This window comes from Primulina huaijiensis, chromosome 8 (genome assembly GCF_012295235.1).
Source record: "Primulina huaijiensis isolate GDHJ02 chromosome 8, ASM1229523v2, whole genome shotgun sequence".
Classification (NCBI taxonomy): Eukaryota; Viridiplantae; Streptophyta; class Magnoliopsida; order Lamiales; family Gesneriaceae; genus Primulina; species Primulina huaijiensis.
The window spans coordinates 3,095,592-3,111,252 of NC_133313.1; the positions used below are offsets into that span (position 1 = coordinate 3,095,592).

Below are 15,661 nucleotides of genomic sequence, written 5' to 3' on the forward strand. Positions count from 1 at the left end.
CATTGATTAGATGAAAATATTTCATCTTGATTTTCTTGTATTATAACTCCAAATTTATCGATTTGATGATATGAATATTTAATTTTTTTTAAAAAAAAAAAACTTCACTAAAGCATTCAATTGCCTTCAGGTAAACCACTATGGCACTAAACCTCTATGATAGCTTCATTTGTCAAAATTATTGCTTATTGCGCGCCAGAAAATGTACAATAAGCTGTCAAAGCTCTTTTCCCAAGGCAATGTTCCTGAAAACTTCAAGCTTCACCTGTTTGTATTAGTTATAAAAAAAAATATTATTTTTAAAAAATTTGTCATATTTATTTAAAAAATTTGTTTATCATATTTTTCAATATAACAATCACTTGTAACTTAAATTTATATCCATTCCAAATGATATTTTATCAAATAAAAAAAATTATAAATTGTGATATGCAATTAAATTTTTTTATCAATAAAATAAACCACAGTATGAATTCTAAAACTACAAATAAGTATTGTTATAACTATGAGGCAAAAGTATTCTTAAATACATAATGAATATGACACAAATAAAATATTTATCTTACAAAACTGATTTATGAGAAAATTTTACAGTAATTTTTGTGATAAATAATATAAAAATAACAAAATAATAAATTTATTTGATGACCGACCGAAAAGCCCATGCCAAGGAAACTAATCAAAAGCCGCCACCATTCAATTTTAAATTAAATTAACGGGGCCACGTTGGTCAAAAGAATATGCTTTTCCCAATCCCTACCTACTTTACACGTTATATCTGAAATTAATAACGATGCAATCATTATTTTCATCATTGCTCTCTAAATCTTAGAGTGTTTGATGAATTTTTATCTCTGAGACGGATCAATTCTACGGATATTCATAATAAAAAATAATACTCTTAGCATAAAAAATAATAATTTTTCATGGATGACCTAAATAAAATATTCGACCCACGAAATTGATCCGTGAGACCATCTCACAAGAGTTTTTGTGCCCATATAATTACTTATTGCCCAAAATTATAACAACCAAACTATTATCACGTGTGTTAAACAAATAAATCATTAGGCATTAAAATCTAATTTTGATAGGAAATATCAAATTTGAAACTCAATTGTAACAATCTCATTATTCGACTAAAATATCGGACTCATTTTCTATTAATAATATTTCAATTTATTGTCCATCTTTTTGCTTCTACATTTGTTAGATTTTTTTAAAAGAAAAAAGTCTCCACTTGGATATTTTAAATAAAAAAAAAAAACAAAAATAAGTGTATGAGAAGAATATCCGAAAATTAGTAAATTGATGTGACAAAGGAGCTAGTATTGATCATTAACTAGTAAATATTTTTCTAGGATTATAAAATCAATAATATTGTCTAATTAAATTATATTTTATGTATATTTATAATAAAAAATAATAATTTTAGTTGTATATAATTTAAATCGAGTTAATTTTTTTTTTTCATTTTTTCTCTTAAAAGTTTTTGTAAAATAATATAATAATAAAAAGTGATGACCGATGGGGAATTTCACAGTTTCAATTCGCAAAGGCAATTCACATGTTGAGCTGCGTATATAAGGGGTTGTTTGGTGTTGTCAATCTACTCGCAGATAGAGAGAGCGTAACCTAACCCATATACATACATCTCTAGGCGCTCATGCCAGAAGGGGTTCAATCTGCGACTGATTTGCCGCTGAAGAGGCCGCGCGAGGAAGAGAACCAGGAAGCTAACGGCTGTGCCGCGATGGAAGTCAACAACGGCGGCGGCGGCGGCGCACTGGAGGAGTTGCCTGAGTGCATCTCAGCTGTCATTCCCGGATGGTTCTCCGAGATTAGCCCAATGTGGCCTGGCAAGTTTTCTGTGAAATACTGTTTTCCTGAAAGGAACTTGTTTATTTGTGTGGATCTTTCTTTGTTTCTTTATTTATATTGTCGAGGGGTGAGTCGGTTTGTAAGATTACTTGAATTTCATGTACATGTTTATGCAAATTATATAATTTCATGCCACTGCTCAGTAGTTAGATTGTATATCTGCGGAAGTTCTGTGCTTGGGGTGTATGAAACGAGAGAAGCCACGGGATTCACCGAACTGAAAAGTTATTCTGTCATATGGGGATACACAAGTTTCACTTTCCTCATTTTTTTCCCTTTTCTCTGTATATCGTATCTTTATGTATTGTGATTTACTTCGTTCCTTTTCAATATAAAATGCGCCTGTATCTCCAGTTCGAGGTGATGGATCGAGAAAAGTCGGAATGAAACAGAGTTTTTCATTTTAGGAAAATGGAGTGGAACTTGCTTATTGATGGAAAGTGATTTTAAAATGTGAAATTCGAGTTTTTGGACGGTCTTGGAACCGGAGGTTTTGATATTAGTTGATGAAATCATGCATAGAATGTGGATTTAGGCATGCATTCGAACATTGTACTTTCTGATTTCTCTCCCTTCTCTACACTTGGATAGATTAATTCGATCACTTTTTTTTTACTGTTATGGCTCCTGCCTAACTCTTTGCCTGTTGTCAGCAATAGTTACTTGCAACGTTAAGTTTAAAGTATATACATTCTCTCAGTGTCAGTCCCATTTCTCCTCCCCGCTACTCTGTCCTGAATTTATCACATACCTTACAATTTCATTTTTCCCACTCATTGAGTTAATGATGAATTCTTTTGAATGTCCGGAATGTAGCATTTACCTTTCAACAATAATGGAAATGAGAAGTAAATTTGTAAGTTGGGGAGTATGAAAATGAATGCTTCTGAGTTCAAACACGTATATTCATTGTTTTGCACAATATTGATTTCTTTTTCTTGGCTTGTTCAGCTCAGAAATTGTGTGCTTTTCCCTAATTCTGATTCTCAATTGAGTACTCTGTTGGAATTCAAGCAGGAGAAGCACATTCTTTAAAGGTAGAAAAAATATTATTCCAGGGAAAGTCTGACTACCAGAATGTGTTGGTTTTTCAGGTATGTGATGCTCTGTGGAGTCAAAAACACATAGCATTGGTTTGATTTTATACTTAGTTCGATTTATTTCATCAGTGTCAGTTGATGCATGAACCTTGGTTGTTTTTTTGCAGTCATCCACTTATGGAAAAGTTCTTGTCTTGGATGGTGTAATTCAACTCACAGAGAGGGATGAGTGTGCTTATCAAGAAATGATTGCCCATCTTCCACTTTGCTCAATACCAAATCCAAAAAAGGTATTTGCTTCTACTAAGTTTTAAATTCTAAATATAGCAGGAAACATTTCCAGAAAGAGCTAATCCTACCAATTCCCAACCCAACAGAAAATTAAAAACAGGACATTAAAGAGTGAGCATAATGGTAATTATATGATCTCCTGTTGAAGTATCTAAATTTCTCAGTGGTTGTCAATCTTTGAAGTTTAGGCAAAGATCTGTGCATTTTGAATTGCAGCAATGAAAGTGTCTTACTTGGGTAGAACTTCACATCTGTGCTAAACATGACATAAAAAAATAATTTTGAAGAAAATATTTGTCTCCAAGTGTCTGTGGGCGGCCAAGAAATTATACTAGCATATTGGGCAATAAATGTTTTTTATTTGTCCAATCTTCCATGACAATTCAAATTGCTTGACTTAAGTTCATATTTCTAATGGGTTAATTCTAATGAGGAAAAATCATTTTGTATCTCACTGTGATCAATTATTCATGGTCCGAACTGCTCTGTTTTAGGTTCTTGTAATTGGAGGAGGAGATGGCGGTGTCTTGCGAGAAGTGTCTCGTCATTCCTCTGTTGAGAAGATTGACATCTGTGAGATTGATAAGATGGTAGTTGATGTAAGTTATTCATTTGTTTTCACTTCCTTAGGTCTGTTATATATACATTTAATGTTTGGATTTTTAGTTCTCTCTGTTATCAGATACGAAGTACATGGGTAAGTGTATTTTATTTTGCAAATTCTGCCTATGATATGCATTTTACTCTATATGTCCTTGCCCGATTTCTTGTTAACAAGGTTCGGAAGTTAGAACATAGTTATCGGGCTAGTAAGATAATCAATCGACATATCCCAGGTATCTAGACAATTTTTCCCAAATGTGGCTGTTGGCTTTGATGATCCCCGTGTGAACCTGCACATTGGAGACGGTACAGTCAACTATGACTTCCATTCACTTTTGCCTTACCCTCCATTTATTTTCTGCATCTCCTCTCGATATTGAATTATGACATCATTGTGTTTGCTTCAATCTTTGCAGGAGTTGCATTTCTCAAGGCTGTGCCAGAAGGAACTTATGATGCGATCATAGTGGATTCTTCAGACCCAATAGGTATGTAAATCTTCAGGAAAAATGTTCTCACGTATTTAAAATGTTTCATTCGATCAATTAACTTTTTACTTCACACTCAGGCCCTGCTAAAGAGCTGTTTGAAAAGCCTTTCTTTGCATCAGTGGCAAAGGCTCTTCGCGCAGGAGGAGTGGTATGTACTCAAGCTGAAAGCATATGGCTTCACATGCACATTATTGAAGATATTGTTGCCAACTGTCGCCAAATTTTCGAAGGCTCTGTCAATTACGCTTGGACAACAGTTCCAACATACCCAAGGCATATTCTCTCTTTGCTTTGAAGTCACATAAAGTTGTGGCTTGTTTCTTCCTCTCTTTTACGTGCTTACTGATGTATCTCTACTCTTTCGAGAACTATAATCTCAAATCAAATTCTTAGTATCGTTATAAGCAACTTTTGTTTTGGTGAGCATCTGTTTGCTTGTGCGTCAGACTAACCATTCTGCATATTTTCGGTGAATTTCGTTTCAGTGGTGTTATGGGATTCATGCTTTGCGCGACTGAAGGTCCCTCGGTTGATTTCAAGAAACCTATCAATCCAATTGATGCAGATATTAGTCATGTCAAAACATATGGACCCTTAAAATTCTACAACTCCGAGGTACATGTTACGCACATAATTGCTTTCCCTTTCAACTTCATACATTCTCCATTTTTTCGCCAGTGAATTAATTTGTTCTTTCTCCTACTCAGATCCATTCTGCAGCTTTCTGTTTACCCTCATTCGCCCGGAAGGTGATTGATGCGAAAGCGAATTGAGTTTTATGGAGCAAAATAGAAGCGTAGGCATTATGTTGTTGCTTAGTTCTTGATAAAGTAAACCATATATCTGTCCCTTCAAGCAGTCATTTTATTTGAAGGGAAAATGGCAATCATTTGGGGGCAGTGTGGTGATTTTATATCAATCCTATTTTAAAATTGATGTGACACTTGAACAAAGCGTGGCCGAAGATGCTTAACTTAGTCTTAGGTTTGGTTAATTGTGGCTTTGCTGCAAATTATGGAAAATGGCAATCATTATGGACTTCTTAACTCATTTTCTTAGGTTTGGTTAATTGTGGCTTTGCTGCAAATTTTATATCTGTAATAAAAAAAATCCATTAGAATTTTAATGTAAAATATTATTCAATATATTTTACATTAAAATATGTCATTTTAATTAAAATATGTCATTTTAATTGTGAATTAACTTTGATGTCCTTATTAATTGCTCTCATTAATTATTATCCAATACGTTTATACGGTGAGCTTTGAGCTATGTAATAGGTTTTTTTCCCAATTGAATTATTAGTTGCCCTAATTAATTATTATCATCTAAGACATTTTATCTGGTGGGCTTTGAGCTACCTGATAGTTTTTTTCCAATTGAATATGGATTATCTGGTGTGTTTTTTCCCATTTGTCTTTTAAAACTGTGTCAATATCTGGTCCAAGACATTTCCTCTGGTGGCTTTCATATATGCGGTGGACTTTTTCCAATCTATAATATAAATTATCTGATCTGCTTTTTCCCATTTGTCATCTTAACTTTTGTTTCAAAATTTTAAACTTGAAAATATTGCTATTGAAATTAATGACTCCTATTAGGAAATAGATTAAATGTGAGATTGCAAAATAAGAATTGTAGAAAATAAATTTCTTAATAAAGTAATATAATAAAAATTTGAAACTATATATGTTTTGCTTCAATGTGAGAACACATAGTCAGTTGATGTTGATGTTGATGTTCTTCTCTATATAAGTTACTTCATGTGCTATTTCTTGCACTCATCACGGCTCAGTTTTTCACACGCACATCGTTTTCATCTGCAAGTCTAGAGACACCTATCGTTTTTGTTATTTCCTCCAGCAATTTCCCTTCAATGGGTCTATTCAAACTTCTGTCTAGTAGCGGAGCCACCGTAATTGACACCCGGGCATTCGTTTCTGTTATTTCCTCCAGCAATTTCCCTTCAATGGGCCTATTCAAACTTCTGTCTAGTAGCAGAGCCACAGTGATTGACACTCGGGCTTTAGCCATGATATTGGTTCGGTAGATCAATTTAAAATATTAAAAAATTTTGACATATGTTCGCACAATTTGAATGAGAGGCGAGACGTTGATTACCTTAGTTAACCATACGATTTTATTCACTTTAAAAGGTATTATATATACTTATTTGCATTTGATTGACAAACAATGGAAAAATTAATAAATAAACAACGCTCGTGTTAAGAAGATTATTTATTGTATTGTTTATTTGTTAGCGATTACATTGGTATATTGAATATTTTTAATTCCTGATTAGTGAATGATCATTTGAACTTCCTTGCATCCATCTCTTTTTTTTTTGTTCCATCATCTTCTTAACAACTTGCATTTATATTTGATTATAAATCCTCCATATTTCTACATTGATGGTGGTTTCTAAATAATAGCTGCTACTTGGAATGATTCATTAATTTCCATCTCATCTGTTAATAAGTCATGAATAATAATTTGAATATCTTGTTCCTGGCTTATTACATATTTGATGTCCACCATTTTGAAGTACAGAAATCTACCAACAACAAACTTCTTGACTCTTGCATCTTCTATCTCGTACTTTTTCTCCAACGAGTCCCACAACTCCGTGGCTGTCTTGACAGAGCAGTAAACACTATAGAGCATGTCGTCAAGTCCGTTCAGAATATAGTTGCGGCAAAGGAAGTCACTGTGGTTCCATGCATCAACAGCAGTCATTCGTTGCGAGTCTGTATCGCCTTCAGAGATGACAGAAAGGGCCTCTGTAAGGAATCGATACATGCTCAACGTGGTAAGATAGAATAACATTTTCTGCTGCCAACGCTTGAAGTCAGCACCAGAAAACTTAGGAGGCTTTTCGCCGTGAGCGGGAGCAGCATGGGCAGTAGGCATGAGAGTGAATGATGTGGTCGACATATCTAGAATAACAAAGATTTCGTCTTGCGATTGTGATTATTCTGGATATTTGACACTGGAATAATATACAACAACATGAAGTAGTAAATCGAGGTAAGGATAAATCTTTTATCTGCAAGACAAAATTTTCCGTATAACAGTGCTCTAGGTTGCATAGAAGGAGCACAACCTTCTAGATACAAACGCAACCTTCTGTGAAAGGCCAAAGGACACACTGGATCAAATGCAGTCTTATGGACAGAACGGACGAGCTGTTTGATCCAAACGTTGACTGACGCACTGTTTGGTCCGAACCGAACGTTTCTGTGATATGCTAAGGGACACACTATTTTCGAATGGGTGTAGTTTTTTTTTCGAAAATAAAAAATTATTTTCCAAATAAAATTTGTCCAAAAATATTAACACGGTCAAGAGACCTGACCTCACCTCACCTCACTGCGCCGAGCGGTTCTTGGCACGTTTCCAATGTGGGACAACTCTCACTTCCTTTCATTCACTGTTTTCCATTTATCCAACATCATCTACGTCTGGTTCTAGTGGCTCACTATCCACCCTTCTCAGTGACTCCGATATTGATCGGTACTATTTCAATGTTAGTAGGGATGTAAATAAGGAGAAAGTATATGGACCAAGGACGCAGGCTTCTGGTTATTATTCATAGGCAATGACACAACGTGATACTCCAAGTGATAATAGAACAGATGCTGATATGAAAGTAGGCATGGAGGAGGCACGAGACGAGGTGCGCATGTATGCGTATGATAATGCAGAGCTTCGCGAAAGAATGAAGTCGTTGGATGAGACAATCCACGTCTTAGTTACTAACTTGGGAGAAGGAGAGAGACGACTTGCACCATCCAAGAGATCTCCACCTAAATTTCCTTCGCCTTCGAGGCCTTTAGCTCTGTTCAAAGTTAATGAAGCATTATATTGAAAATATTTTGAAATAATTGTCGAAGATGAATCTTACGTTGGTCTTCATTTGCGTTAAGCTTAGGAGTGATTTCATTAAATCTCTTGAATTTGATATCCATTGGCATCATTGGTCTCATAGCTTGAATTATATACTTTGTTTGGATAGTAAGTTCGAAGCTTAGGCATTAACATAGTTGGAGTTTATTTTCTTCACCAATGGATTACAAATCAAGTAGGTTTTATTGGTGTGCAACAAGGTCTTAAATTGCAAGATCATATTCGAGAACATAAGTGCGTAAATCATAGTCTCCTACAAATATATAGAAAACAACGGATAACGTCACACATAAAGGCAAACTTACGGTTATTACAAACATATATGAAGCTGATGTTGAATTCAGTTCAGTGAAGCGATATAAAAAAAAATGTGAAGACGCTCATATTTTTATATAGGTGACGATATTTACAATGCTTGGTCAGAATAAGATATAAATACATGTTTGTCAATGAGTATCGACTTCCTGATTCTGATGGAACTTTTATTTGTTTGGGTTTCATAGCCTTGTCAAAGAATGAGAGCTTCGATGATGACATCCGATCGTATTTTCCTTAAGATCTTTAATCATGACAGTGTGGGGTGTATCCATTTGAGTTTCTTGGCTGTGTGCAAAGCTGTTGGTTAAATTGGATGTTTGCAATGCTTCGAATGACATGCTGTAATTGGTTCCAACTTGTACTTGCTATTTATATGTAGCAGTGTTTACATGAACAGACAACTCTTATTCAATTCCACGCAATAAAGTAGCATAAATTATTGTTTTAATTATGTAAAGAAACGTTTACTGCATAACTGTATCAAGTGTATGTAATACATATTTCTCTTAATAGTTGGGACCGTCCAATTCCTAAGTAACTGTCATATACAGAATTCCAAAGGGCAATGAATTTAAGTAAAACTCATGCATTGGTTTGGTTTTGCATTCTTCCGTCCCATTATTTTTGTTTACTGTTTTAAATATGGACCATTCTTTTGCATAAGTAACATTTTATATACAATGTGAGGCCCATTTACTCTAACGACAATTAATGATCAAACAATAATGGTTTGATTTAATACTACAGCGGAAATGGTTTAAAAATACTTTAAAACGGACCTCAGGGCCTAGAAAAATTTTGGCATGACCTCCCTGCAAGCAGGACATCCCGAAAAACTCAAGCAGCATTTTATATCAAAATATACTCCAACTAGAGTCATAAAACAAAAACCGAAGTCAACAACCTATAGCCGCACTGGCCAGGACTAAACAGAAATTAAAACTTACCACATACTCACCAGATCATAAGAATCATAGGGTCGACTCAGAACATCACAAAAACAACCAAATATCACTACAGATACACGGGGCATCTCCCCGGCAAATAAACGACAATACCAGACTGAAACAAACTCAAGACATACATATAGACTAACTGGGAAACTCCACTGACAACACCAAGCAATCCAACCTCAATCCCGAGCTCCACTGGCGGAACCTCGGCCTGATGCTGCAAAACGACTCGGGAGATCTACCATGGTGCTCAATAGCAACCACAGCAGCCCCCCCAGTAAACAACTGAGGTTAGGATTCTGGTATGAAACAGTTCAACAATAACAACAATAATCATAAATCATGCATAATCATATAATAAAATGTAATATGCAATGCATGAAAGGCTCAACGAATAATCGGGATAACAGGAGCCAACAAACGGTACGATAACAACTGGAATAATGCTCGAGCAACAACACATGGGAGCTACATCGTCATACAGCTAAACCGCCCTGCCAAGTATGCGAGGTATGCCAAGCTGTGCTGAATAACACCCCTGACTCGGCCTCCATACAGCTAATACGGTATAACAGGATGGCACAACAGAACAACTAGATGACACAATCCCAGCGCTCACCTCAAAAGGCTGCACTAACCACGAGATTGTCCAATCATATCTACGATCTCATGTGTATAGGCCTATCAGCCACACAATGATCTCGAGATAAACAACAGTGCCAGATAACAACGGATATCAACAATGGGCTAACAAGAACGATAGGGCTCAACATGAATGTCATAACTGTATGCCCAATGCTAAATGCCAATTATATGTCATAATAATAAACATAGATCACAACGAAATCATTTAACAATTTACAACAGTCAACAAGTCATAAACACGATCCATGTAACACAGAATGACAATTAAACATAATCTATGTTTTACCGTCGTATGTTACAGAGCTGTAACATACCTATACCGATTGATAACGACAACAAGCTCAACTTTGATCTCTTCGACCTAACAATGATAAAAAAAAAAAATAGGTCGAATAATTCACAATTCACCAATAAAACTAAATTAATCCAACTTATTGATTTTTAATTATCAAAACTTAATTCCCAAATCAATTTCAATAATTCTGAAATTTCAACTAAATAACCGTAATTCTCCAAATTAATCACACGATTAACTCGATACTAACTCACAAACTCTTCGATTTATACCTCAAAGCTCTCCAACGATCGAACCTACAATATAAACCCGATATATACGTCAATATAATGCATTAAAATCGACAAAGCGAAATTAAATCGAAGCGAGTAAAATTACACTTCGGGGCAGCCTACTTATGCACCGAAAAATCTGGAATTGGATCCAAAATTACCAAGATCGAAGTATAAACTAGTCGCTAGCGGTCCAGTGTTGCTACTCGCCGGAAAAGACGTCGGAAAACACTATTCACGACCAAAAACCGAACTGAAAACTAGCTGGAAAATGCAGGAACAGCAAGGTAAGATTTAAGCTTCAAATCCTTGCTCAATATACTCCAAAGAACCAAGAAAAACCAAGCAATAGCTCACCTAGAATCGAACAAGAAACTCGAACAGGAGCAGTCCCGAAACAGGGTTCGATTGGGGCTGAAACGAGCACCAAAAGTAGCGATTCATGGTTCAAAATGAAGCTACTGAAGTAAGGAAGAAAACCCCTCAAACCGTTCGAGATTTGACGCCGGACGGGAAAGTTATGGCTTCTTCAATATGAAGGTGCTGAAAGTGACGAAAATGGAAATGGGTTACGGGAATGTGTTTGGGAAATTGGCTTCTTCCTCTTCTCTCTCTCATAAGATAAGTTGTGTGTATGTATATGTATATTTAGTTACTAAAAAAAATAGTAACACATGCTGAATAATCCCGGTTTGTATTTATTTTGCTCTCGTGTGTTATTTAAACTCTATATGTATTATATATCGTTAAATTCTCCGTTAACGATATTTTAAAATACATATTTTTAACACACTTATTGAAATTATTTGGCATAAATAATTATTTTAATTTATAACTCAATAATTATTCTAATTATGCCAAAATTACCGGATAATTAATTACATGGCCTTACATACAGGATGTGAAAAGACATTATATTGGAGTAGAGATTGTGCATATTTTATTTTAAATTAGTATCAAATATATGTTTTAAAAGAAGTGGTAAAATAAATAAATAAAGTCACGTAAATGTAGGCAAGTAATCGAGATGAGCCGAACCGAACAGAACAGAACACTAGAATATTTGAGTTTGACTCATTTATAATTGAGCCGATGTCAAACTTTGTTTAAAGAATATATCATGGCTCATGAACTTATGATTCACATTTTTTTTGAGCATAAATGAGCTTAAGAAATACAAATCATAATTTAAATAGTCATCTAATCATTAAAAAGTATATTATATATTTAGAATAACAATATTATATTCTTATTAAATTCATAATTTTATTAAATTTAATATATTATTATATATTTTATATAAGTAAAAAAATGTAAAATATATAAATCAAATTTGAACTAATTTTTTTTTAACAGCTAACTCTTTGTGGAGACCATTGAAAAAATTTTGTGCCAGCCTTGTTATGCCCCAAATAGTGACTAAATGGCCAAAACCATTGGTCAATTTACCTCCCGTCTACTTATCCAATTCATCGTTATTTACAACAAACCTTGTTAATCTCGCATGCCCCAAAAAAATTGATTTACTTTAATCATTAAACAAATAATCTTGGTTATTTTGGAAATTCCATTTGCTTTGTTTATATTTAGCCTTTTGCCGTAACAAATTTACGAGAAATAAATCTATGATAAGATATAAGAATTCAAAATTTCCAGTTGTTATTTTTTTCTATACTTAATATTATTGATTCAACTTAAACTTATTTTCGACCAAATGTATAGCGAAAAAACGATTTTGAAATTTTGAAATGCATAAATTTTTTAGAACATTTTAATAAAAATAGAGTTTCGATTTCATATTGCACACACATTTTTTATGTAAAAAAATTGGATCATCTCAAATATAGATGACTCTGTTAAATTCATTTATTATAATAAAATTACGAATTTAAATAAGAATATAATATTTTTTCCTAAAAATATAATTCAATTTTAACGAGCTCTGAATATATTCTTTATATAAAGTTTGAACTCGATTCAATTATAAACGTGTTAAACTCAAATATTCAAGAATTCAGCTCGGCTAAGCTCGATTACTTGCCTACTTATATAAGACTTTATTTATCTATTTTTTTCCTCTTCTTTTAAAATCTATATTTTATTGCTCAAATGTTCATTGGTAGACTTATCAATCAGCTATTAGATAAAAAAAATAGTTTTGATATTTGATTTATATATTTTACTTTTTTAAATATAACAAATATAAAAGAATCTATTAAATTTATTTATTTAAAGAATGAAATACATATTTAAATAGGAATATTATAAATTTTTTTAATATATAATTCAATTTTTTATGAATTAAATAATTATTTAAATTTGTGATTTATATTTCTTAAACTATCATAAACGAGTCAAACTCAAAGATTAAAGAGTTCGGTTAGGCTGAGCTCGATTACTTACCTACTTCTACATGACTTTATTTATTTATCTTTTTACCTCTTCTCTTAAAACATATAATTCATCGTTAATATGTTCGTTGATACGCTCATTAATCAACAATTAGATAATATTAATAATAATAATTTTCATATTTGATTTATATATTTTACACTTTTACTTGTAACAAATATAGAAGAATCTATTAAATTTATATATTATAATAAAATTATGAATTTAAATAATAATATTATAATTTGTTTTAAAATATATAATTAAAATTTAAATGAATAAAACGACTATTTAAATATATGATTTATATTTCTTAAGCTCATTTATGTTCAATAAAAGTTTGAGCAAACTCGTGAGCTATGAATATATTTCTTAAATAAAGTTTGAGCTCGGCTCAATTATAAACTAGTCAAATTCAACGATTCAAAAGTTCGACTCGACTCAACTTGATTATTTGTCAACTTGTATGGCTTTATTTATTTATTTTTTTTACCTCTTCTTTTAAAACATATATTTTATCGTTCACAAGTTTGTTAATAGACTCGTGAGTTAGCTATTAGAAAAAAAAAAAGTTTCGATATTTGATTTTTATATTTTACACTTTTTCTATAAAATAAGCTGCTAACTTACTCTATCTCATTTTTAGTTTAGTTACATTATCATTTCTCTTATAATTATTTTAATTACGTTGTAAATACACAAAAAAACAGAACCAAAAGTTTGCATACCTTCACTCATTCTTCAGCATTTATGTTGACCTTCCTTGTTCACCTATTGCAACTTTGTACTCTCGAAATATTCTGCATGAAACCATTAAAGAGTATAAAAAAGAGACAGAAACAAAATAACTAAATCCGCTTTTTCTTTTTTTAGAACAACTATTACTATGTTTGAGAAACAACAAAGAAGATCGAAAACAACTTGTCTCTTTTTATAATGGATTCATCCATTGTTATAAATCAGTCACAAAAAACAACCAGTTGAATGTCTTGTCTTGACTGTACAAATATACCCATTGAAATAGTTACAAGATTTTAAATAATTCTACTTTTAATCTTTTTTAAATATATCCTACTGTGTTGATTGAAGATGAAACTGGAATCTCAAGAATAACTATATTTGGGGAAATTGTCACATTGTTCATTGGCAGTCATGTTGAAGAATACATCAAAATTTGCAATGAAATAGGCAAAAATACATATAAATTAAGATTTACAGTTTACTATTTATTGGAGAAAAAATAAACGTTTTTACCACATCATATCATTTGCAAGTGTATAATCTAATGTTATAGATATCATATATGGTGCAGTACATTGATGATGTAATCAACCACAATCAAGAGAGCCATATGTTTCTGTTAAAATTGGATAAAACTATTAGAAACAATGAAGATATGGTTTCAATAATTATTGAAAGTATTCAAAAACCACGCCTCTTCATTCCAACAATATCCAAATAAAAAACGGAGATCATTAGGAAAGCTAAATAATCTAAGCAAAGAAGGATCAAAGAGTCACGCTTCCACGTCAACATTCATGGTCGAAGTGAAGTACACAAAACTATTATAGAAATGAAAGATGAAGAGCTTTCTTGAAAAGTATACAAAACGAATTAAGAGACAGACTGAATACAACCCAAAAAAAAAAAAACAGTGCTGTTATGAAAACCAAAAAAGGAAAATGTTGAGAAATTTCTCATTGTGTTATCAACACTCGTTTAATTTCTTTTTTTAAGTACAAAGTTCTCTTTTTATGCAACTATTTTCTCGTTTTTTTTGTCAGAATTCAACATATCCTATAATATAATTATTTATACGTGATTTTGGTTTCATGGTCTCAAAAAAATTCGATATTTATACGTGATTTTGGTTTCATGGTCTCAAAAAAATTCGATTTCTTTACTATCACGTTGCATCATGTCTCATTCAATGTTTGATTTAAATATTATGTAACTTTAAAACCCGAGAAAGCCATAAAAACAATGTTTGATATATATATATATATATATATATATATGGGTTTTTTTTCAAAAATAATTTAATTTTAAAAATTTTTTTCAAAAATAACGTGAAAAAAAAACATTTTCAAAATTACTGTAATCCGCGCTTACGGAAGCGCGGACGCTACTCCACGTAAGCGACGAAATATTTTAGCGACGTATTATATATAAAAACCGTCGCTAATTTGAGACGGTTTTTAAAACCGTTGCTAAATTTGAATCAGCGACGGTTTTTAAACTGTCGCTCATTTTAGCGACGGTTTAAAACCGTCGCTGTAATGGAATCTGCGACGGTTCAAAAACTGTCGCTAATTCGAAATACCTATCTCTTCCGACGCTACCCATAATTGTATCAACAGCGTGCACATGTACGCCGCGAATAATCTTGAACTTTCAACGGCTTGTAACTTTGCAGCGTGCAATATACGTTGCGAAAAGCCATTTTTGTTGTAGTGAAGACAGAGAAAAAACAAACAAGAAATTAATCAAGATTGAAATATCTCAATTGAATGTTGTTCATTTTCCTCAACATCATTCTGTGGTCGAATGTCATGTACAAGATGCTGCGGGACCA

The 15,661-nt window shown here is 32.8% G+C and overlaps 1 protein-coding gene and 1 long non-coding RNA gene across 5 annotated transcripts; one reads left to right on the forward strand and one right to left on the reverse strand.

The window, feature by feature from the left end:
* Positions 1-1,564: 1,564 nt before the first annotated feature.
* LOC140983146 (spermidine synthase 1-like) lies at positions 1,565-5,205 on the forward strand. The gene is made up of 9 exons (XM_073450068.1): positions 1,565-1,859; positions 2,899-2,975; positions 3,089-3,211; positions 3,707-3,811; positions 4,049-4,121; positions 4,232-4,303; positions 4,384-4,579; positions 4,792-4,921; positions 5,014-5,205. The coding sequence occupies exons 1-9, from the start codon at positions 1,667-1,669 to the stop codon at positions 5,077-5,079; spliced, it is 1,035 nt and encodes a 344-aa protein (XP_073306169.1). The 5' UTR covers positions 1,565-1,666; the 3' UTR covers positions 5,080-5,205.
* A 4,251-nt stretch (positions 5,206-9,456) lies between these two features.
* LOC140982469 (uncharacterized) lies at positions 9,457-11,323 on the reverse strand. Of its 4 annotated transcripts, none has more exons than XR_012176282.1 (5): positions 11,053-11,323; positions 10,802-10,959; positions 10,696-10,719; positions 10,443-10,489; positions 9,457-9,721 (listed from the first exon to the last, which is right to left on the reverse strand). It is a non-coding gene; the product is annotated as an uncharacterized lncRNA (long non-coding RNA). The 4 variants fall into 4 exon arrangements; XR_012176280.1 differs by having other exon boundaries at positions 10,857-10,959; positions 11,053-11,319; XR_012176281.1 differs by lacking the exon at positions 10,443-10,489 and having other exon boundaries at positions 11,053-11,318.
* Positions 11,324-15,661: the final 4,338 nt, after the last annotated feature.

What these genes read in the sequence shown, in the direction of transcription:
- LOC140983146 (XM_073450068.1), top strand. Translation starts at nt 1,667, where the DNA reads ATGCCAGAAGGGGTTCAATCTGCGACTGATTTGCCGCTGAAGAGGCCG. An exon ending in GGATTCTTCAGACCCAATAG is followed by an intron (nt 4,304 to 4,383) that starts GTATGTAAATCT and finishes CTTCACACTCAG; the next exon opens with GCCCTGCTAAAGAGCTGTTT. An exon ending in ACAGTTCCAACATACCCAAG is followed by an intron (nt 4,580 to 4,791) that starts GCATATTCTCTC and finishes ATTTCGTTTCAG; the next exon opens with TGGTGTTATGGGATTCATGC.